Genomic DNA, 24,860 nt, shown 5'->3' with positions numbered 1-24,860 from the left:
TATTAGTAGGCAAGTGGAAATGGAATGTACAATATAAACAGAAATAATGGACTTAGGAGCATGGGTAGTTGATCCATAGTACAAGGTATAAAGGCCAAGTAACTGGGTAAAGATGTGTGTTGATAGCTATTTGTAGTAATGAGAGTCTGCAGAAGTTCTCTTCTGCTTGCTTCAATTTTCTCAGTGAATTGGGAAGCAATTCATTAATTACTGACAATGAGGACTAGAGACGAAATACTGGGATTTGATGAGAGAAGAAAAGGTACAAAATACTCTCTTGAGGGAGTGAGCGAAACAGGGAAATATGATTGCTTAGGAGCATTATGGGCTCATATTTTTTGAGACAGGGCCTTGCTGTGTTGCCCAGGCTGCTGTCAAACTCACAGCCTCAAGCGAGCCTCCTGAGTAGCTCGGGCTACAGGTGCATGCCATTGTACCCAGCTATCAATTTTACTGAAGATAAGCAAACAAAAACTATATATGAGGGTGTGTGTATATATAATTTTAATATATGTATATAAGGTGTGTGCATAATATATGTATATGCACAGAAAGAGTCCAGAAGTATATATACCGAATTGTTAATAGTGGTTATTACTGGAGAATGTATGTGTGGATACATACACACACGTGTGGCTGGGGGTAGAGGTGAGGTGGAAGAGACTCCTATGTTATTTGAATTTTTAACCAGCACATTATTTTTGGGATTCAAACAAAATATCTTAATATAAGTTAATAAATAGCTTGAAAGGAGAATTTAGAACAGTGTTCAAGATCCACAGCACCTTTATTAGGCAAATCCTACATCCTAATTAAACACAACTATCAACCTGCAGTAAATGTGACCACAGCAAGACAATATGAGAAAAGCTGAAGACTCACTCACCTTGAACACTTCAGAAAAGAAGCCAGACCCTATTTTTTCACAGGTGAAATCATCCAAACGCGTCAGTCTGGAAAAGGCACTTATAAGAGCTCGATACGAAGATGGCCAAACTCTTCCCACCTGGCTCACATTTCCTTCTCCTCCACCACCTCCTTCAAACTCTTCAAGACGCTCCACACGTGGAGGAAATCCTGCAATTGAATTCCGTTTGCTCCGATCCATAGTCTAAATAATCACTTTTTTCTTCTTTTAAGAAGGAACTCCACACATAAATTTTTGTTGAATTTTACTTCTCTTCTGGTTTGACACTAAAGAGATAAAAAAAATTTCCACTGAAATCTTTAATGAATAAATACATGCAAAGCAATAAATGCTCAATGCAAAAAGATTTCCTTTCACATTCTAGTTCCTGGTTTTCAGATCTAAAAAATGCTTTATGTCTTTACCCTCAAATAACACTGATATATTTAAAGCCCAAGATATAGTCAGTCTTTACCATGAGTAAGATCACCAGTTACATTCTAAGTAACAAAATAACAATGATAATATCTATCATTCATTGAGCACCTACTTTCTAGGAAACATAGTATAAGAGCTTGACATACGTCATCTTGTTTGATTCTCAGATAATCCATGATATAAGGATTATTATGTTCATTTCACAGAGAGATCAAGAAATCAGTCACTAGAAGGCAGAGATAAAATGGAAGCTGGGTGCAGTGGCTCACGCCTGTAATCCCAGCACTTTGGGAGGCCAAGGCAGGCGGATCACTTGAGGTCAGGAGTTTGAGACCAGCCTGGCCAACATGGTGAAACCCCATCTCTACTAAAAATACAAAAATTAGCCAGGCGTGGTGGCAAGCACCTGTAATCTCAGCTACTCAGGAGGCTGAAGTAGGAGAATCACTTGAACCCAGGAGGCAGGGGTTGCAGTGAGCCGAGATCGTGCCACTGCACTCCAGCCTGGGCAACAGAGTGAGACACTGTCTCAAAAAAAAAAAAAAAATTGAAGTGCAAAGCCTGTCTGATTCAAAAGCCTGTGCTTCTTTCTACCAATCAATACCCTTTATAGCCTCATATAATATTTTCTTTATTTCAAAAATTAATTCCAAATATATAAAACAAACATTACAAGGAGACTTCAAAATTATATATTATTATATAATTTTTAAAAAAGAAAACTATATCCAAAAGCAATCTAAAAATTCACTGTTGATGAAAAAGCACAGTCCAGTAGAAGTAACTATAGAAGGCTCCATCCCATCTGGTACATAACTAAGAATAAAAGCACAAGCCTACTTTTTCTTTTAGTCTGTCTCTCCCTCTTTCTACTTTTTTCCATGAGACTCAATTGTAAGGGTTCTATGCAAAATACAACATTGTGACTCCTCAATTAGTGAAATGCTTTCATAAAGGAGGTGGATACCTACTCAGTTTACCACTACCACTTCTAACCAGCTCTGCAACTCAAAGAAAAGTGGCAGGAATCCCAGGGCCATCTTAGTAACATGAGTCTGCCTCCTTACCCATTGCCAGAAGTCAGCACTGTACCCAGTGTGTACAACCACAGTTTCTTTCCTGGCAATGTGCAATTGGAATTAAGATAGTCCAGTCTCAATATGGCAGCTTTCTAAAATAGAAGCCATGTAAACTCAGGAGCTGCTGGCCAGGGGCATTTTCTATAATACTGCCTGGAAGGCAGAAGAAGTCAAGAGATTGAGGCCAATTTTCAAAGAAAAAAAAAGGAAGGGAACTTTTTGAATTCCCTATTCTGCTCTAATCCCCAATTCTTAAGGCCTAACTGCATCCTGAGGTTCCATGAGATCTCCCTGAATCTAGTTAATCTAGTTCTACCACAGTCTTCAAAGAAGGAAGAATACTCTGAGTTCCCAAATAACAAAACATTTAAGTACCTCTGTTGAACCTATGCCAAAAAGTGGCATCAGCACCACCAGACCAAATACTTACATTCACAAGAACAAAAATTTAGGGTTAGCTGGCCACAGTAGCTCATACCTATAATCCTAACACTTTGGGAGGCCAAGGCAAGAGGATCACTTGAGCTCAGGAGTTTGAAACCAGTCAGGGCAACATAGTGAGACCTTGTCTGTATGAAAAAAATGTAAAAACTAGCCAGGCATGATGGTACATGCCTGTAGTCCCAGCTACACAGGTGGCTGAGGCAGGAGGATTGCCTGAGCCCAGGAGTTTGAGGCTGCAGTGAGCTGTGATAGCACCACTGCACTCCAGCCTGGGCAACAGGGCAAGACCTTGTCTCAAAAAAATTTAGGGTTATAAGACAAAAAATTTGCAGCCACAAAAAAGAATGAAATCATGTCCTTTGCAGCAACATGGATGCAGCTGGAAGCCATTATTCTAAGTGAACTAACGCAGAAACAGAAAACCAAATATCGCATGTTCTCACTTATAACTAGGAGCTAAATCTTGAGTTCACATGAACATAAAGATGGGAACAACAGACACTGGAGGCCCCCAAATGAGGGAGACAGGCAGGGGCTGAAAAACTTCCTATTGGGTACTGTGTTCACTATCTCGGTGGTGGGATCAACAGAAGCCCAAACCTCAGCACCACACAATACACCCTTGTAACAAACCTGCACACATACCTCCTGAATCTAAAATATAAATGGAATTTTAAAAATAAAATAGAGGCTAGGCATGGTGACTCACGCCTGTAAAATCCCAGCACTTTGGGAGGCCAAGGCAGGCAGATCACCTGAGGTCATGAGTTTGAGACCAGCTTGGCCAACATGGCAAAACCCTCTCTCTACGAAAAATACAAAAAAATTAGCTGGGCGTGGTGGCAGTCACCTGTAATCCCAGCTACTCGGGAAGCTGAGGCAGGAGAATAGCTTGAACCTGGGAGGCAGAGGTTGCAGTGAGCCGAGATCATGCCATTGTACTCCAGCCTGGGCAACAAGAGTGAAATTCTGTCTCAAAGTAAATAAATTAAATAATAAAAATAAAATAAAATAGGGTCGGGTGCAGGGGCTCATTCCTGTAATCCAAGCCCAGGCTGAAGTGCAATGGTGCTATCACAGCTCACTGCAGCCTCAAACTCCTGGGTTCAGGCAATCTTCCTGCCTCAGCCACCTGTGTAGCTGGGACTACAAGCATGTGCCATCATGCCTGCCAGTTCAAGACCAGACTGGGCAACACAGCAAGACCCCCCATCACTAAAAAAAATAATAATTTTAAAAACCAAATTTTCTTAATTTTAGAGCCAGTAGAAAACATCAACTTCAGTCATTCATTTTATATTTGAAGAAACATAAGGCCCAGAAAGTGCAAATGCTAAAAGTTAATGCTATAACCTATTTACTAGCAAAGCTAGACTTGAAACCAAGAAGCCAAGGGTAGTGTATTTCTCAAAGTATGTCTGTTGATAATGTGCTTCAAACTACCTGAGGAGCTTGTTTAAAACCCAGAGTCATGGATCATAATAGCTTTTTTTTTTTGAAACACAAGATTTCACTGTATTGCCCAGGCTGGTCTTGAACTCCTGGCCTCAAGTGATCCTCCCACCTTAGCCTCACAAAGTGCTAAGATTACAGGTGTGAACTGCACCTGGCCACTGTTTTTTTTTTTTTTAAACATCAGGAATTTTAAAAGCATTTCCTCATTTAATCTCAAAACGTGGCCAGGCACGATGGCTCACACCTGTAATCCCAGCACTTTGAGAATCCCTTGAACCCGAGAGGCAGAGATTGCAGTGAGCTCAGATCACACCACTACACCACTCCAACCTGGGTGACAGAGCAAGACTCCGTCTCAAAAAAAAAAAAAAAAAAAAAAAAACAGCAAGGTGGGTCTGATCTCCATTTTACAGAAAAAGAAATATAGGCTCAGAAGATGAAGTAACTTGCCTAAGGATACAGAGCTAGTAGAACCAGAACTGGAACCAAGTTCTATCCAGCACCAAAGCTCAAACTTCTTCCATTTCATTATTACTTAGCTCAGTATTTTTCCACTATGAGAGCTGTAGAAAGAACAGAGACTTAAGTGCAGAGGAAGGCTAGGCTGATTATAATTTGAACAGAGACAGAAAAGAAAAAAGAAACTTTAGAAAAATAAAAGATATTGAAGTAATATACAAAACATATGTAAAGTACATAAAACATCGTTGACTATATAAAACATAGTTGTCTGCTAAACTGAACAATTCGATGTTTGCCATCAACTGACTTTTTCATTTTTGAGATATAAACTTTTTAATTTTTATGTGTACATAGTAGGTATACATATTTACAGGGTACATGAGATATTTTGATACAGGCATACAATGTGTAATAATCACATCAGGGTAAATGAGGTATCCATCACCTCAAGCATTCATCATTTCTTTGTGTTACAAACATTCCAATTGTACTCTCCCAGTTATTCTAAAATATACAATGAATTATTGCCGACCGTAGTCATTCTGTTGTGCTATCAAATACTAAATCTTATTCATTCTATCTAACTATATTATTGTACCTATTAACCATCCCATTTCCCACTCAACACCCCCAACACACTACCCTTCCCACCCTCTGGTAACCATCATTCTATTCTCTATCTCCATGAGTTCAATTGTCTTAATATTTAGCTTTAGCAATGAGTAAGAACATGCAAAGTTTGTCCTTCTGTGCCTGACTTATTTCACTTAACATGATGTCCTCAAGTTCCATCCATGCTGTTGCAAAAAAAGGGATCTCTCTTTTTTTTTTTTTTTTGAGATGGAGTCTCGCTCTGTCGCCCAGGATGGAGTGCAGTGGCTTGATCTCCGCTCACAGCAAGCTCCACCTCCCAGGTTCATGCCATTCTCCTGCCTCAGCCTCCCGAGTAGCTGGGACTACAGGCGCCTGACACCACACCCGGCTAATTTTTTGTATTTTTAGTAGAGACGAGGTTTCACCGTGTTAGCCAGGATGGTCTCGATCTCCTGACCTTGTGATCCACCCACCTCAGCCTCCCAAAGTGCTGGGATTACAGGCGTGAGCCACCGCGCCCGGCAGAGGATCTCATTTTTTTATGGCTGAATAATCCATTTGTATAGGTGCCACATTTTCTTTATCCATTCATTTGTTGAACATTTAGGTGGCTTCCAAATCTTGGCTATTGTAAATAGTGCTGTAATAAACATGGGAGTGCAAACGTCTCTTCGCTATACTGATATCCTTTCTTTTGGGTATATATTCAGCAGTGGGATTGCTATATCACATTGTAGCTCCACTTTTACTATTTTGAGGGACCTCCATAGTGTTCTCCATAGTGGCTGTACTAATTTACATTTCTATCAATAGTGAACGAGGGTTCCCTCTTCTCCACATCTTGGTTAGCATTATTTGCCCATCTTTTGAATAAAAGCCATTTTAAGGGTGAGATGATAACTCGTAGTTTTGATGTGCATTTCTCTGATGATCAATATGTTGAGGAACTTTACATAGATCTGTTTGCCATTTGTATGCCTCCTTTTGAGAAATGTCTGTTCAGATCTTTTGCCCATTTTTTAATCAGATTGTTAGATTTTTTCCTATAGAGTTGTCTGAACTCCTTATATTTTCTGGTTATTAATTCTTTGTCAGATGGGTAGTTTGAAATATTTTCTCCCATTCTGTGAGTTGTCTCTTCACTTTGTTGACTGCTTCATTTTCTGTGCAGAAGCTTTTTAACTTCATGTAATCACATGTGTCCATTTTTGCTTTGGTTACCTGTACTTTGGGGATATTACTCAAGAAATCTTTGCCCAAACCAATGTCCTGGAAAGTTTTCCCAATGTTTCCTTGTAGTACTTTCATAGTTTGAGGTCTTAGATTTAAGTCTTTAATCCATTTTGATCAGATTTTTGATTAGATTTTTCTTCTGCATATGGATATCCTGTTTTCCCAGCACCATTCATTGAAGAGATTGTCCTTTCCCCAGTGTATGATCTTGGCACCTTTGTTGAAAATGAGTTCACTGTAGGTATATGGATTTACTTCTGGGTTCTCTATTCTGTTCCATCAGTCTGTGTGTCTGGTTTTTTGTTTTTGTTTTGTTTTGAGACAGGGTCTCACTCTGTTGCCCAGGCTGAAATGGAGTGGCGTGATCACAGCTCACTGCAGCCTCAATCTCCTAGGGCTCAGGTGATCCTCCCAACTTAGCCTCCCAAGTAGCTGGGACTACAGGTGCATACAACCACACCCAGCTAATTTTTGTACTTTTTTTTTGTAGAGACAAGGTTTTGCCAAGTTGCCCAGGCTCATCTCAAACTCCTAGGCTCAACCGATCCACCCTCCTCAGCCTCCTAAAGTGCTGGGATTATAGGCATGAGCCACCATGCCCAGCCTATGTGTCGGTTTTTATGCCAGTATTCTCGTGTTGTTTTGGTTACAATAGCTCTGTGGTATAATTTGAAGTCAAGTAATGTGATTCCTCCAGTTTTGCTCTTTTTGCTCAGGAGGCTTTTGGCTGTTCTAGGTCTTTTGTGGTTCTAAAATTTGAGGATTTTTTTTTCTATTTCTGTGAAGAGTGTCACTGGTATTTTGATGCAGACTGCACTGAATCTGTAGATCATTTTAGGTAGTATGGACATTTTAACAATATCGATTCTTTCAATTCATGAACATTAAATATCTTTCCATTTTTTGGTGTCCTCTTCAATTTCTTTCATCAATATTTTATAGTTTATAGCCTGGCCAACGTGGTAAAACCCCGTCTCTACTAAAAATACAAAAATTAGCCAGGCATGGTGGCACACCTGTAGTCCCAGCTACTCAGGAGGCTGAGGCACAAAAATTGCTTGAAGCCGGGAGGCAGAGGTTGCAGTGAGCCAAGATCACATCACTACACTCCAGCCTTGGTGACAGAGCAAGACACTGGATAAAAAAAAAAAAAAGTCTTATAGTTTTCATTGTAAAGATCTTTCACTTATTTGGTTAAGATTGTTCCTAGGTATTTTATCCTATTTGAAGCTGTTGTAAATGGGATTACCTTCCTGATTTCTTTTTCAGATTGTTTGCTGTTGGCACACAGAAATGCTACTGATTTTTGTATCCTACAACTTTACTGAATTGTTATCAAGATATGTTTCATTCGTAACAAAATACCTTACTAACCTCCTCAGTGCCCTCAGGGTTCCCTGAGAGTGGCAAATCCTAGTTTTCCATATTACAGCACAGAAGACAGAATTGCTCATTGCAGCTCAATGGGTCTGGTTTTACATTCTCAGCTAGCTAGGAAGAGGTAAGAAACTGCTAATTGTGGCAGGGCACAGTGGCTAACTCCTGTAATCCTAGCACTTTGGGAGGCCAAGGCAGGTGGATCACTTGAGGTCAGGAGTTCCAGACTGGTCTGGTCAACATGGCAAAACCTTGTCTCTACTGAAAATACAAAAATTAGGCCAGACACGGTGGCTCACATCTGTAATCCCAGCACTTTGGGAGGCCAAGGCAGGTAGATCACCTGAGGTCGGGAGTTCGAGACCAGCCTGGCCAACATGGTGAAATACCATCTCTACTAAAAATACAAAACTTAGCCAGCATGGTGGCGCACATCTGTAATCCCAGCCACTCAGGAGGCTGAGGCATGAGAATCGCTTGAACCCAGGAGGCGAAGGTGAGCCAAGATCACGCCACTGCACTCCAGCCTGGGAGATAGAGCAAGACTCCATCTCAAAAAAAAAAAGAAAAAGAAAAGAAAATTAACCAGGCATGGTGGTGTGCACCTGTAGTCCCACCTACTCAGGAGGCTAAGGCAAGAGAATCACTTGAACCCATGAGGCAGAGGTTGAAGTGAGCTGAGATGTCACCACTGCACTCCAGCCTGGGTGACAGAGTGAGACTCCAAAAAAGAAAGAGAGAGAGAGAGAGAGAGAAAGAGAAAAGAGATGGAAGGAAGGAAGGAAGGAAGGAAAAAAGGAAAGGAAGAAGAAAGAAAGAGAGACAAAGAAAGAAAGAAAGAGAGAAAAAGAAAGAAAGAAAGAAAGAAAGAAAGAAAGAAAGAAAGAAAGAAAGAAAGAAAGAAAGAAAGAAAGAAAGCTAATTGCAACTGAGGTGCTTTGGTAGGAGTCTTGTTAGAAGTTTTACAATAGCACAATAGACTAAATTTTGGTATTTGTATCTTGGTTCACATCACTTTTCAAGAGGGGTAAATGTATTTCTTAAATGTTATATGCTTAGAGATACTCTTGCACATAAACACAAGAGGCCTGAATAAAGATATTCATTTCATTTTACCAGTGTGTGTAATCAGCGGAAAGAAAGGAAACAACCTAAAGTTCATCTGTAGGAGTAATAGATAATAAACTGTGGCATATTACTCAATAAAACATACAGCACTTAGATGAACAAATTATAAGTAGCAATGTGAATGTATTTAAAAAGTAATGTAGAGTTGGGGGAAAAAGCAAGTCGTAGTTAGCGATATTATTAAAATTTAATTCAAGAAAAGGTTTTCAAAGAAGTTACTGAAAAAAAATTGCACAACCACCCCATAGTATACCATTTTTATAAAAATGTGTTTAAAAAATACACAAAATAATATATACTAATCGGGCATGGTGCCTTACGTCTATAATCCCAACATTTTGAGAGGCCGAGGCGGTGGATAGCTTGAGCCCAGGAGTTCGAGACCAGTCTGAGCAACATGGTTAAACCTAATCTCTACAAAAAATACAAAAATTGACCAGGCGCGGTGGCTCACACCTGTAATCCCAGCACTTTGGGAGGCCGAGGCAGGCAGATCACAAGGTCAAGAGATCGAGACCATCCCGGCCAACATGGTGAAACCCTGTATCTACTAAAAATGCAAAAAATAGCTGGGCGTGGTGGTGTGCACCTGTAGTCCCAGCTACTCAGGAGGCTGAGGCAGGAGAATCGCTTGAACCCAGGAGGCAGAGGTTGAGTGAGCTGAGATCATGCCACTGCACTCCAGCCTGGGCAACAGAGCAAGACTCCGTCTCAAAAAAAACAAAAACAAAAACAAAAATTACCCAGGCATGGTGGCATGTGCCTGTAGTCCCAGCTACTCAGGAGGCTGAGGCAGAAGGATTAGTTGGGTCCCAGGAGGTCAAGGCTGCAGTGAGCCATGACCACACCAGTGCACTCCAGTCTGGGCAACAGAGCAAGACTCTATCTCAAATAATAATAATGATAATATATATTATATATTATATATTACATATTACAGAAAAGCAGAATAGCATAGTCATTAATGCTATGACATCTACAGCCAAACAATCTGGGTTCAAATCCTTGCTCCGTAACTTCTAGTTATATGAACTTAGATATGTTATTTAACCTCTCTACATCTCTAGTTCCCTACCTGAAAAATGAAAATAAAAACAGTGCCTACATTATATTTTATATCTATTAACTCATTTAATCCTTACAATAACCACAAAGTTATTGATTAAATGGATAGTACCTAATAAACAATAAGCATTCAACTCCTGCTTGTTATTATAATTATTAAAGATATTACATATTTATAGTGAACATCTAAAAGCATGAACTAAAAATGAAGACACTAAATTCATAATAGTATTTGCCTCAGGGGAAAGAAAGTGAAATGACAAGAAAGGGAAACAAAAGAGACATCCACTACACTAATAAGATTTTGTTTCCTTAACGTGATGAAGTGGCCAAGTGGTTAAGGTGATGGACTGCCAATAATATTTTTGTTTCCTTCTGTTGAAAAACAAACCTATGGCAAACAACACAAAATGATATATCTGTTAATTTTATCATTTTTCATTAATTAATATTTGTTAATTCTGGGTGTTATTTATTATACTGTACTCTTTTCCGCATTTAAATTTTTTTAATTTCAAAAAAGTTTAACAGGTTTTTTTTTTTTTTTTTTTTTAAGATGCAGTCTCGCTCTGTCACCCAGACTGGAGTACAGTGGTGCGATCATGGCTCACCACAACCTCCGCCTCCCAGGTTCAAGGGATTCCCCTGCCTCAGCCTCCCTAGAGGCACGCGCCACCACACCCGGCTAATTTTTGTATTTTTAGTAGAAACGGGGTTTCACCATGTTGGTCAGGCTGGTCTCAAACTCCTGACCTCGTGATCCGCCCGCCTTGGCCTCCCAAAGTTCTGAGATTACAGGCATGAGCCACTGTGCTCGACCTTCACAGTTTTTTTTTTTAAGTCTATTGCTAATGCAACAGCTATGTAGCATGCTTAAGCCAAAACATTGAGAACAATTTGGCAAATAAACAGCATGCCAGTGTGCAAGCCAAGCCGCTAGACTCTCAAACTTTTATTCTGCTAAATTTCCACCGTAGTTTTTAGTCCTAGGAATATATATATCTTAGGCTAAAACTTCAAAATCATGGGTGAATTTTTGGATGGCCTAACTTATTTAAGTCCACAAACTTAAAATATTGGGTGGGATCACTGGCTCACGTCTGTAATCCCCCAGCACTTTTAGAGGCTCAGGCAGGATGACTGCTTGAGCCCAGGAGTTCAAGATCAGCCTGGGCAACATAGTGAAATCCCCATCTCTACAAAAAATACAAAAATTAGCCCGGCATGGTGGTGCACACCTGTAGTCCTAGCTACCCAGGAGGCCAAGGTGGGAGGATTGCTGGAGCCCAGGAGGTCAAAGCTGCAGTGAGCCGTGTTTGGGCTACTGCATTCCAGCCTGGGCAACAGAGCAAACGTCTGTCTCAAAAAAAAAAAAAAATTAGAGAGCTCATAACAAACACTGATATTTGGTGTAGAGACCCTATCACATGCTAAAGTAATACTAATGATTAGATAGCTGAGATGAGTGGTAAGAAGTAGAGTCCTCTCCATGGGAGTAAGAACTGTATTAATCCATTTTAGAGAAGTGCTGAGCAAGAGAAAACTTCCAAACCATGCCTTCTGCTCCCTTGGCGAGCAAACTAAATGACTATATTTTAAATGAAATCAACCAAGCTATAAATGGCTGTCAATTTATTCTGACAAATTTTAATAACTAATAAAAGGCAGCAAAGATATACATGTACAAACCCTAAAACCAAGCCCAATTTTATAAAATGTGGGAATGATTACTTTTAAAATAAGAAAATACATTATTTCAAATATATGACATTTTATGATGGTTTCTGCCTCTGGATTACCTCTCTTGGTCTTATATATTGAGTATTATCTATTGATACTAATAGTGTCCCTCAAAGTATTAATATACTTTTTTTGGAACAGAGATAACTACAGTTACCATCACATTACCAGAAAAACATAAGGCGTTATTGTCACAATGATGGGGGTGTGGGATGAGCACTACTGGTATTTTAGTGGGCAGGGGCTAGGGAAGCTAAATGTCCTACAATGCACAAAACAAAGAATTGTCCTGCCCTAAATGCCAATAGTGCCCTGGTTGAGAAACACTGTGTTAGAAAGGCTTAATCATTTTTGTTCTTAGACTAGGAAATAGCATTTAGCAGTCTTTCAAAAATGCCCAAATTATGTGGCTTATAAGGACACAAGTAATTTTTTAGTAACTATGTTCTCAACTTAAATACTATAAACTTGGAAGTTCAAAACTTTTTCTTTTCTACATAGGTAGGTTTGTTTTTTCAAATATTAATTTCATTTATATAGGAGTTGATTTGTTTTTCACAAAGAAAATACAACTAAAAGCTTTGATTGGGGAAAGTAATTTGAAAAGCTACCAATTAAAAAAAAGTTAGTGAACTAAATAGCCTATCTTCAATATTATATTTTTTAATCTTTCCAAAGTAAGAATTCCAAAAATCATTTTTCAGAAATATCAAGGAAATTTTTAGGACTCTCAGACCACACTCCTGTCTGAAATATGCTTCTGGAAATAATAACTGCAGCCACTATTTACTACAGACCACGCATTCTACCAAGGGTTTTGTATGTTATCTCTAATCTTTGTGACAACTCTGCAAAGCATGTATTATCATCTCTAATTTAAAGAAAAAGAAATCAAAATCCTGAGATATTATGACTTCTCCAAATATAAACAACTAGTGAGACTCAGGATTCAAATCTAGTAGTTTCAAACCTAAGCACTTCCCATTATAACATGTCTCCTTCAGAAATACATCAAATTTCTGTGAAAAATGATTTGTGGGTTAGCTATGTAGAAAGCTACTACTATTCCCCAACTTTCCTCAACAGGGTGAGTAAAAAATGTACAAATGATGGCTCTACCAGTCTCTGAGGCAAAAGCCTTCCTTCAGTCATTCAATCACATTCTACAGACAGAAAAATCAGTATTGATTTAAACAGCCTTTCTAAAGAATGGATGCCATGCTGACAGGGAAAATAAGCCAAATCCCAATCATTCTCTATTTTCCATTCTAATGCACAGTATTTGCTGTTTCTCACCCCTTCATTTCAGCAAAACAAAGTAGATACAACTTCACAATAGTCCAGACACAAATTTAATCCTGCAATGCACTAGAAAGCTATCTACCAACAGGTAGCTGGATTTGGCAAAGTGTCAGCCAGCAATCAAAAATTGTCAATGTCCATCCAAATATGGAATCATATGTGCACAAAGTTGGTAATATTATCCCACAAAGTCATCAAAAAAGATTTCTGAGAATTCAGTGGACTTTTACACCCTAGATATAAAGAGTAGAAAAAGACTGCAAACATAATATACCAATATCCTCATCACATTGTTTTCTTTTCTATAATCATAAAAAGTCCCCACCTAATCCAAAATAAATTAAGGATTCATTATGAGTAATATGTAGCCCCGAAAACTGGCCACTTATTTTCTAGAATGGGAATACTGACAAGTACATTAGCTGGGTATCAATACCAAACACATGGCAAATCTACATGACAAGTCTGCTCAGCTGTTATCCTTTCTATGGACCAACACAGCTAATACAGACACGTTTCAGGATGACTGTCTAATTAAAAACAAAAGCAATACTGCTGAGTTTACCTTCCTGCTGTGAAATAATGAGTTGCAGTTTCCATTCAAACCAAAGGCAATCTAGCATAAAAACTGGCATCCCTTATCTAATTAACCACGAATATACACAATGGCATATATTAGTACCAGACAGATCAAAAGCCAGTTCTTAAAAGCATATTAGCTCTTCTAAATAAGCATCATATTTGCTGTGTAACTTCAATCCACCAGGCCCTAAGCCATGACATAAAACAGAAACTTAGGGTGAAAGTTATAAAGGCAGTTAGAGATGAACTAGTTTAATCTTTAGACCAATTCAGGAATCCCCTCTATTAGCTGACTCAAATGTTAATTGGGTAGCCACTAGGTGCAAGGCATTAGGACAGGTGCTATAGTATTTACTGAGCATTTACTATAATCCAGATGCTTTTCCAAGTGCTTTACATTTAATATCCATAACAGTCCTATAAAATAGATGCCATTATTACCCCCAATTTACTAATGTGTAAACGAAGGCATTAAGGAATTAACTTGCCCAATCTCACAACCAAGAAGTGGTAGAAGGCTGAGCACAGAGGCTCACACCTGTAATCCTAGCACTTTGGGAAGCCGAGGCGGGTGGATCACGAGGTCAGGAGGTCGAGACCATCCTGGCCAACATGGTGAAATCCCGTCTCTACTAAAAATACAAAAATTAGTCAGGCATGGTGACGTGCACCTATAGTCCCAGCTACTCAGGAGGCTGAGGCAGAAGAATCACTTGAACCCAGGAGGCAGAGGTTGCAGTGAGCTATGATCACACCACTGCACTCCAGCCTGGTCGACAGAGCAAGACTCCGTCTCAAAAAAAAGAAGCGGAGGAGCCAGAATTCAAACCCAGAGGCTGTACTCTTAATCGCTATGTTAATATTGCCTCTCTGGTAGGAGGATGTACAAAATGGAATAAAACATGACTCCACCTTTCCAAGAACTCAGTCTCCCGAAAGATACATGTAAATCAATGAATATAATAGAGTACAATAAGATAATTTTTTTTTTTTTTTGAGACAGTCTTGCTCTGTTGCCCAGGCTGGAGAACAGTGGTACGATCTCGGCTCACTGCAACCTCTGCCTCCCGGGTTCAAGCGATTCTCCTGCCTCCACCTCCCGAGTGGCTGGGACTACAGACACGCACCACTATGCCCAGATAATTTTTTTGTATTTTTAGTGGAGATGGGGTTTCACTATGTTGGCCAGGATGGTCTCAATCTCTTGACCTGGTGATCTGCCCAACTCATCCTCCCAAAGTGCTGAGATTACAGGCATGAGCCACTGCACCCAAACAAGATAACTGTTAATGACAGATAAGAGGGAAGGCTTAATTAAGGTACTGGCAGTGAGGAAAAAGAAGTGAGAGAAGATAAGTGACCATTTTTTTAGAGATGGGGGGGTCTCACTATGTTGCCCAGGCTGGACTTTACAGGCATGATCACTGCACACTACAGCCTCGAACTCCTAAGCTCAAGGGATCCCCTTTGCCTCAGCCACCTCAGCACTACCATGCTGGGCAGAGATAAGTGACATTTTTAAAAAGGTGTTCTGGCCAGGCGCAGTGGCTCACGCCTGTAATCCCAGCACTTTGGGAGGCCGAAGCGGGTGGATCATGAGGTCAGGAGATCGAGACCATCCTGGCTAACACGGTGAAACCCCGTCTCTACCAAAAATACAAAAAAATTAGCCGGGTATGGTGGCGGGCACCTGTAGTCCCAGCTACTCGGGAGGCTGAGGCAGGAGAATGGCATGAACCTGGGAGGCGGAGCTTGCAGTAAGCCGAGATAGTGCCACTGTACTCCAGCCTGGGTGACAGAGCAAGACTCCATCTAAAAAAAAAAAAAAAAAAAAAAAGGTGTTCAAGTCCGGGTGCCGTGGCTCACACCTGTAATCCCAGCACTTTGGGAGGCCAAGGCGGGCAGATCACCTGAGGTCAAGAGTTCGAGACCAGCCTGGCCAACATGGTGAAACCCCACCTCTACTAAAAATACAAAAATTAGCCAGGCGTGGTGGCAGGCACCTGTGATCCCAGCTACTTGGGAGGCTAAGGCAGGAGAATCGCTTGAACCCAGGAGGCAGAAATTGCAGTGAGCCAAGATTGCGCCATTGCACTCCAGCCTGGGGGACAAGAGCAAAACTCCATCTCAAAAAAAAAAAAAAGGTGATCAAGTAGACATATGAGGTACAAGAGGTACCCAGATGACTCCAAGTTTAACTAGAATCCCTCCCATGTTTCTGGTTTGGGTAACTGGGAGAATGGCTAGCCATTCACCTAAAGGACATGATGTGTAAGGAGATGCAAATTCTTCTCAGATCTTACTGAGTTTAAGTTGCCTGAAGGAACACCAGTTAACAATGTCCAGGAGGCTGTTGGAGACACCATACTGGAGCTTAGGAGAGAGGACTAGACTGAAGATGTACACTTAAAAGTTACTAGCATGCCGGGCGCGGTGGCTTACGCCTGTAATCCCAGCACTTTGGGAGGCCAAGGCGGGCGGATCACAAGGTCAGGAGATCAAGATCATCCTGGGTAATACGGTGAAACCCTGTCTCTACTAAAAAAAAAAAAAAAAAAAAAAAAAAAAATTAGCCAGGCGTGGTGGCAGTGCCTGTAGTCCCAGCTACTCGGGAGACTGAGGCAGGAGAATGGCGTGAACCCGGGAGGCAGAGCTTGCAGTGAGCCGAGATCGTGCCACTGCACTCCCTGGCAAGAGAGTAAGACTCCGTCTCAAAAAAAAAAAAAAAAAGTCACTAGCACTTACTAAAACATTTCCCAAAGTACAGAATATGACTCTAGGTAATACCGAGTTCCTACCATGCACCAAAGCCCAGGCACCTTCTTTTTGTGCTTAGGTGAAAGCAGGTAAGTGGTCAAGGGAACATCAATATATACAGGACAAAAAAAGGAAGAGTATACAAATGAGACTAAAAAGGAAAAAAGCAAGAATAAAACCAGAAGAAAGTATATTGCCATTGATAGTAATGACAAAAACCACAATTACTTTTGCACCAACTAATATGTCACAGAAACCAAAAGTGGAAACAAAACACATATCAAATACCACAAAGTAGTATATGGTATGAAGAAAACTGTCCACTGGATTGGACACTACAGAAGGCAGAGTCAGCCTGGCCTACTAAAACAACACCAGTAACAAAGAGCTCACTACAGTAGTCTGTTCTATTATTGCAAAGTTCTGGTTGTTAAAAAGCTTTTCTTCTTTCCAATGACACAACAAAAAGCAAAGGCGTTGGAGTACACACTACTGTGATCAAATTCTGACTCTGAAGAATTAACAGTTAAAATAACCAAATGCAATGATGATACTTGACTAGATCCTGATTTGAACAAACCAGCTATAAAAGACAATTAGGGATTTTTTTTTTTTTTTTTTTAAGATAAGGTCTTGCTCTGTCACCCAGTGTGTAGTGCAGTGGCTCAACCATAGCTCATTTGCAGCCTCAAACGCCTAGGCTCAAACAATCCTCCCGCCCCAGCCTCCCAAAGTGCTAGGATTACAGGCATGAGCCATCATGCCCAGCCAATTGGGGAAGTTTCAATAAGCATGACTACCAGATAATAGTAGAAAATTACTGTTAATTTAGTTAAGTATAATAATGATATTAAGATCATATATGACATTTTTTGGCCAAGCGCAGTGGCTCACACTTTGGGAGGCTGAGGCAAGCAGATCACCTGACCTCAGGAGTTCGAGACCAGCCGGGCCAACATTATGAAACCCTATCTCTACCAAAAATACACAAAAAATTAGCCAGGTGTGGTGGTGCATGCCTGTAGTCCCAGCTACTCAGGAGGCTGAGGCATGAGAATCACTTGAACCCAGGAGGCGGAGCCTGCAGTGAGCCAAGATTGCACTCTAGCCTGGGTGATGGAGTGAGATTCGGTCTCAAAAAAAAATTTTCTGGGCCATGCACAGTTGCTCACTCCTGTAATCCCAGCACTTTGGGAGGCCAAGACAGGAGGACTGCTTGAGGCCAAGACTTTGAGACCAGCCTGGGCAACATAGCAAGACCCCATCTCTTTTTTTTTTATTGTATTTATTTATTTTTTGAGACGGAATGTCTCTCTGTCATGCAAGCTCAAGTGCAGTGGTGTGATCTCAGCTCAGTGCAATCTCCACCTCCTGGGTTCGAGTGATTCTCCTGCCTCAGCCTCCTGAGTAGCTGGGATTACAGGCGCGTACCACGACGCCTGGCTAATTTTTGTATTTTTAGTATAAATGGGGTTTTACCATGTTGGTCAGGCTGGTCTCGAACTCCTGACCTTCTGATCCACCTGCCTTGGCCTCCCAAAGTGCTGGGATTACAGGTGTGAGCCACCACACCTGGCCTCCGTCTCTTTTTTTTTTTCATGCAGTTTCTGATCTTCTGTGTATACTAAATGTATCTATAACTTTATATGCTGGAATATGAAATAACACAAAACTAATATTGGACCCGATGCAAATAATGTGAGATGGTAAAGCACTAGGTGAATTTATGAATTTCCAGGATAATATCTCCTTTGATCAATTTTCCTAGTTAAATATGAGAAGGCCTGAAAAGGACCACTTGGGGCAGAAAGGCAACTCATGGGCTGGGTGCACAGCATGGCAACAGAGCAAGACTCCATCTCAAAAAAAAAAAAAAAAGAAAAGAAAAGAAAAGAAAGGCAACTCACCTTTTCTTCTGATGTTAGAGGGCTATTTCAGAGACTGTGGGAAAGAAAGTAATCAAGAGGAAAGAGGAAGTTAGGTTCCTCGTGTTAGCCTGGCCATTTTTTTTTTTTTTTTTTTTTTGAGTCTCGTTCTGTTGCCCAGGATGGAGTGCAGTGATGCGATCTTGGTTCACTGCAACCTCCACCTCCTGGGTTCAAGCGATTCTCCTGCCTCAGCCTCCCAAGTAGCTGGGACTACAGGCATGTGCCACCATGCCTGGCTAATTTTTGTATTTTTAGTGGAGACGGGGTTTCATCATGCTAGCCAGACTGGTCTCGAACTCTTGACCTCAGGTGATCCACCCGCCTCAGCCTCCGAAATGCTGGGATTACAGGCGTGAGCCCCCACCACACCCGGCCAAGAGAATATTTTTATAGCCATGAAAAATGACAGTTGCTATCAGTACACAAAGATATATGTACAAGAATATTAAAGTATAAGTTGTTGGTAACTGTGATGGTTAATATTGAGTGTCAACTTGATTGGACTGAAGGATGCAAAGTATTGTTCCTAGTGTGTCTGTGAGGGTGCGGCCAAGGGAGATTAACATTTGAGTCAGTGGAGTGGATGAGGAAGACCCACCCTCAATCTGGATGGGCACCATCTAATCAGCTGCCAGTGTAGCTAGAATAAAGCAGGCAGAAGATGGAAAAGCAGACTTGCTGAGTCTTCCGGCCTTCATCTTTCTCCCATGCTGGATGCTTCCTGCCCAAGAACGTCAGACTCCAACTTCTTCAGCTTTTGGACTCTTGGACTTACACCAGTGATTTGCCAGGGGCTCTCGGGCCTATGGCCACAGACTGAAGGCTGCACTGTCAGCTTCCCTACTTTTGAGGTTTTAGAACTTGGACTGATTTGTCACTGGCTTCCTTGCTCCTCAATTTGCAGACAGCCTATCGTGGGACTTTACCTTGTGATCATGTGAGCCAATCTTCCTTAATAAACTCCCTTTCATATATACGTATATCCTATTAGTTCTGTCCCTCTAGAGAACCCTGACTAATACAGTAACAGAGAAAAATGGAGACAATCCAAATATCCAAAAATAGAGGTAGATTAAATAAATTACAGTACAGGCCAGGCACAATGGCTCACACCTGTAATCCCAGCACTTTGGGAGGCCCGAGGCAGGTGGATCATTTGAGCTTAGGAGTTTGAGACCAGCCTGAACAACATGAGGAGACTTTGTCTCCACAAAAAATACAAAAATTAGCTAAGCGTGGTGGCCCATGCCTGTAGTCCCAGCTACTTGGGAGGCTGAGGCAGGAGAATCGCTTGAGCCCAGGAGCGGAGGTTGCAATGAGTCAAGATGACACCACTGCACTCCGGCCTTGGCACTAGGGCAAGACCAATCAATCAATCCATGTGCATCCATACAACTTAATATTATGTAGTCATTAAAAGAATGAGGTAGCTAGCCAGGCGCGGTGGCTCACACTTGTAATCCCAGGACTTTGGGAGGCTAAGGTGGGAGAATCACAAGGTCAGGAGATCAAGGCCATCCTGGCTAACACGGTGAAACCCCATCTCTACTAAAAACACAAAAAATTAGCCAGGCCTGGTGGCACACGCCTGTAGTCCCAGCTACTTGGGAAGCCGAGGCAGGAGAATTGCTTGAACATGGGAGGTGGAGGTTGCAGTGAGCCGAGATCACGCCACTGCACTCCAGCCTGGGAGACAGAGCTAGACTCCATCTCAAAAAAAAGAGAATGAGGTAGCCAGGCACAGTCACTCATGCCTATAATCCTACCACTTTGAGAGGCCAAGGGGAGGATCCCTTGAGCCCAGGATTACAGACAGGAGCCACCGCACCTGGCCGATTTTTTAATTTTTTGAAGAGGTGGGTTCTTACTATGTTGACTAGATTGGTCTTGAATTCCTGGCCAACGTGGTGAAACCACGTCTCTACCAAAAAAAAACAAAAAAAAAAAAAAAAAAATTAGCCAGGCGCGGTGGCACATGCCTGTAATTCCAGCTACTGAGGAGCCTAAGTGAGGCAGGAGAACTGCTTGAACCCAGGAGGCAAAGGTTGCGGTGAGCTGAAATCGCACCACTGCACTCCAGCCTGGGTGACAGAGTGAGACTCTGTCTCAAAAAAGAAAAAAAAAATCAAAAAAAAAATACAAAAGATATAGTCATTAAACTGAATTCATACTAACTGATATATAATAGATGGAATTTCTTTAACTTTCTGATAGAGGTTTGCTTCCTTTAATATTTTTTCCTGATAAAAGTTCAGGAAAGTAAATTTCAGGCAGGTGGATCACCTGAGGTCAGGAATTCAAGACCAGCCTGGTCAACATGGCTAAACCCCGTCTCTACTAAAATACAAAAATTAGCCAGGCATGATGGCGGGTGCCTGTAATTCCAGCTACTCAGGAGGCTGAGACGGGAGAATCACTTGAACCTGGGAGACGGTGGTTGCAGTGAGCTGAGATCACACCACTGCACTCCAGCCTGGGCAGCTGAACGAGACTCCATCTCAAAAAAAAAAAAAAGAAAGATTTTAACCGAATTTCAGACTAGCCAGAAGGAAGCAAACTGCAACCTGTAACTGTTCAGACAATACAGGTGACAGTTAAAAATCTTCAATGATATCTGTTGCTTATAAAATTCTTTAGCCCGGCATTCGAAGACTCTGCTCCACTATAATTAGGCTAATCATTATTCCCTACACTTAACGCACCCTTCTGATGTAGTGTTGACTTTCTGCCTCAGCTTATATGATGTTCATGTCATTCTAGCTCTTGTAGTAATCTGACTATACTACTTACTTGGCACTCAATTAATGTCTTTTTGGTCTTCCTAGCTCCACTCTCACACCTTTTTCAATCTGTTTCACCAGGCTAAGTAAACTTCTGAGAATCATTCATGTGTCATACAAAAGTTCTGCCTCATTTGACCCCTACCCACATCTCCAGCCTCATCTATGTGCATTCCTCTATCCGCAGTCACAATCTACTCCAAACATAGAGAATTGCTATATTTGTAGAGCCCTGCTCACACTTCAATATCTATGCATGTAATATTCTTTCTCCCTAGTGTGTTCTTCCCAGATTCTTCCACATGACTCTCTCAGTAATCATCTCATGTGGGAGGTGTTCTCTGACCCCTCAATCTCATTTTCTGTGCTTTGATATCACCCTGCACAAGTCTTAGTTATTATAGTCATCATATAGTATTTTAATTGTTGCTTATCATCTCTTTCACTGGACTATGAGCTTCCAGACTATGAGCTCTTTTAGTCCAAGCTAAGGGCTTGGACTCAAACTTACCTTCAAACTATGGCAATACAAAGTATAATACTACAATATTGAGTCAAAATGTACAGTGGAGAAAAAGCAAAATAAATAGGACGAGATTCCACATTTTCAATGTAAAAAACATACTCCTTCTTTCATTCACTCAGCCACCATATATTTATTTAGCACCTCTTACGTGCCAGGCACTATGCCAAATCCTGGAGAGATGGTGATGACAATATAGACATACACAGACAAATAATTCTGAGAGGATACAGTCCAAAATTTTAACAATGGTTTTTAACTTTTTTTTTTTTTTTTTTTTGAGACAGAGTCTCACTGTGTGGCCCGCTCAGGCTGGAGAGCAGTGGCACGATCTCAGCTCACTGCAACCTCTGCCTCCTGGGTTCAAGCAATTCTCCTGCCTCAGCCTCCTGAGTAGCTAGGATTACAGGTGCACACCACCATGCCCAGCTAATTTTTGTATTTTTAGTAGAGACGGGGTTTCACCATATTGGCCAGGCTGGTCTCAAACTCCTGACCTCACATAATCCGCCTGTCTCAGCCTCCCAAAGTGCTGGGATTACAGGGGTGAACAACCATACCCAGCCTGTTTTTAACTTTTTGAATCATGGGCAAATTATGAATAATGTGTATCTTCTCCTTTAAAATCTCTATTTTCCAATTCTTCCTTAATGAATATGCATTACTTTTATAATCACCAAAAAAAATTTTAACATCCTTCCAAAATACAAATTCCTAACAAACAGTAGCAATACAAAACCCAAAGTAAATACTATGCAATGTGAAAGTGAAACAAATGTTGAGAACTTTTAGTCAGATTCTAGTTACACCTAATACAAAGAATAATAGGACTAAAGTATAAAAAATACTTTATGATTTCCATAGTGAAATCATTGTGGAAGTCATTGTGAAGAAGATTCCATGAAATTGTCCAAGGAAAACACTGACCACAAGATCAATACCACCCTAGTTTTCCATACTGCAGAAAGAAAAAAAAAATTTTTTTTTTTTTTTTGGAGACGGAGTTTTTGCTCTTGTTGCCCAGGTTGGAGTGCAATGGCTCAATCTCGACTTACTGCAACCTCTGCCTCCTGTGTTCAAGCAATTCTCCTGCCTTACCCTCCAAAGCAGCTGGGATTACAGGCATGCGCCACCACGCCCAGCCGCCCCCAAAAATTATATTATTCTATTTTATTTAATTCAGAGGAAGAGAGAATAGCCTCCATGCTTGTTCCAAAGACAAATTAATAAATAACACCATATTTAATCTGTATAATGATTTACAGTTTACAGTTCACAGAGCATTTTGATCTTCACAATAATTGTTTTCTTGTTCCCATTGGATAGATTAAAAAATAAAGGACTGAAATGCAGAAGGCCCTTCTTTTTTTTCTTTTTTTTTTTTGAGATGGAGTCTCACTCTGTTGCCCAGGCCAGAGTGCAGTGGCAAGATAGATCTCGGCTCACTGCAACCTCTGTCTCCCTGGTTCAAGCCATTCTCCTGTCTCAGCCTCCAGAGTAGCTGGAACTACAGGCGCATGCCACCACACCCGGCTAATTTTTGTATTTTTAGTAGAGACGTGATTTCACCATGTTGGTCAGCTGGTCTCGAACTCCTGACCTCAGGTGATCCACCCGCCTCAGCCTCCCAAAGTGCTGGGATTATAGGCGTGAGCCATCACACCCGGTCAGGCTCTTCTATCTTTCTTACTCAATATCCAAAAGCTATAAAAGAAAAGACTGAGGGCCGGGCATGGTGGCTCATGCCTGTAATCCCAGCACTTTGGGAGGCCGAGGTGGGCGGATCACAAGGTCAGGAGTTCGAGATCAGCCTGGCCAATAGGGTGAAACCCCATCTCTATTAAAATATAAAAATTAGCTGGGCGTGGTGGCACGCACCTGTAGTCCCAGCTACTCAGGAGGCTGAGGCAGAAGAATTGCTTGAACCTAGGAGGTGGAGGTTGCAGTGAGCCAAGATTGCGCCACTGCACTCCAGCGTGGGCAACAGAGCAAAACTCAGTCTCCAAAAAAAAAAAAAAAAGAAATCTCACTTCTGTGAATTTATCCCACAAATATCCTTGCACACATATAAAATGACAGGTTCAAAGGCCCTTTTTACAGCATTGTTTATAATATCAAAACACTGGAAACATAAATGTCCATTATAAGGAATTAGTTAAATAAATTATGATACATCCATTCAATGGAATACTATGCAGGTGATTAAAAAGAGAATAATAATAATAATAATAAATGAATAAATAAATAATATATATATAGGCCACAGTGGCTCACGCCTGTAATCCCAGCACTTTGGGAGGCCAAGGTGGGTGGATCACCTGAGGTCAGGAGCTCGAGACTAGCCTGGCCAACATGGTTAAACCCTGTCTTTACTAAAAATACAAAAATTAGCCAGGTGTGGTGGTGCACGCCTGTAATCCCAGCTACTCAGGAGGCTGAGGCAGGAGAATCACTTGAACCCGGGAGATAGAGGTTGCAGTGAGCTGAGATCACACCACTGCACTCCAGCCTGGGTAATGAAGTGAGATTCTGTCTCAAAAAAATAATAATATATATAACCAAAAAAAAAGAATGAGGAAGCTCTCTATGTACTGATCTGGAAAGGTCTCTAAGATATATAAAGTAAATAAGCGGCCGGGCCCGGTGGCTCACGCCTGTAATCCCAGCACTTTGGGAGGCCGAGGCGGGCGGATCACGAGGTCAGGAGATCGAGACCATCCTGGCTAATACGGTGAAACCCCGTCTCCACTAAAAATACAAAAAATTAGCCAAGCGTGGTGGCAGGCGCCTGTAGTCCCAGCTACTCGGGAGGCTGAGGCAGGAGAATGGCGTGAACCCGGGAGGCGGAGTTTGCAGTGAGCCGAGATTGCGCCACTGCACGCCAGCCTGGGCGACAGAGCAACACTCCGTCTCAAAAAAAAAATAAGCAAGATTGGGGGTGGGAAGTGCAGAACAGTGGGGAACCATGGGCAACTGTACATGAAAAGTGGGAAAAACAGGACTATACAATTGACCCTTGAACAACACGGGTTTGAACTGTACAGGTCCACTCGTGCTGTAGTTATT

The 24,860-nt window shown here is 41.3% G+C and overlaps 1 protein-coding gene across 1 annotated transcript in view; it reads right to left on the bottom strand.

Annotated features, from left to right (window-relative positions):
- The window catches only part of TESK2 (testis associated actin remodelling kinase 2), a 150,321-nt gene that overhangs the window by 115,574 nt on the left and 9,887 nt on the right, over positions 1 to 24,860 (bottom strand). Inside the window, exon 2 of the mRNA XM_019017570.3 lies at positions 887 to 1,194. Coding sequence (XP_018873115.1) covers positions 887 to 1,108 — 222 coding nt within the window. The 5' untranslated portion in view covers positions 1,109 to 1,194. The remainder of the gene's footprint in view (positions 1 to 886; positions 1,195 to 24,860) is intronic.

The sequence above is a fragment of the Gorilla gorilla genome, chromosome 1 (genome assembly GCF_029281585.2).
Source record: "Gorilla gorilla gorilla isolate KB3781 chromosome 1, NHGRI_mGorGor1-v2.1_pri, whole genome shotgun sequence".
Classification (NCBI taxonomy): domain Eukaryota; kingdom Metazoa; phylum Chordata; class Mammalia; order Primates; family Hominidae; genus Gorilla; species Gorilla gorilla.
The sequence above is the reverse complement of the archived record's forward strand: the minus strand, read 5'-3'. Positions and strand labels throughout refer to the sequence as shown.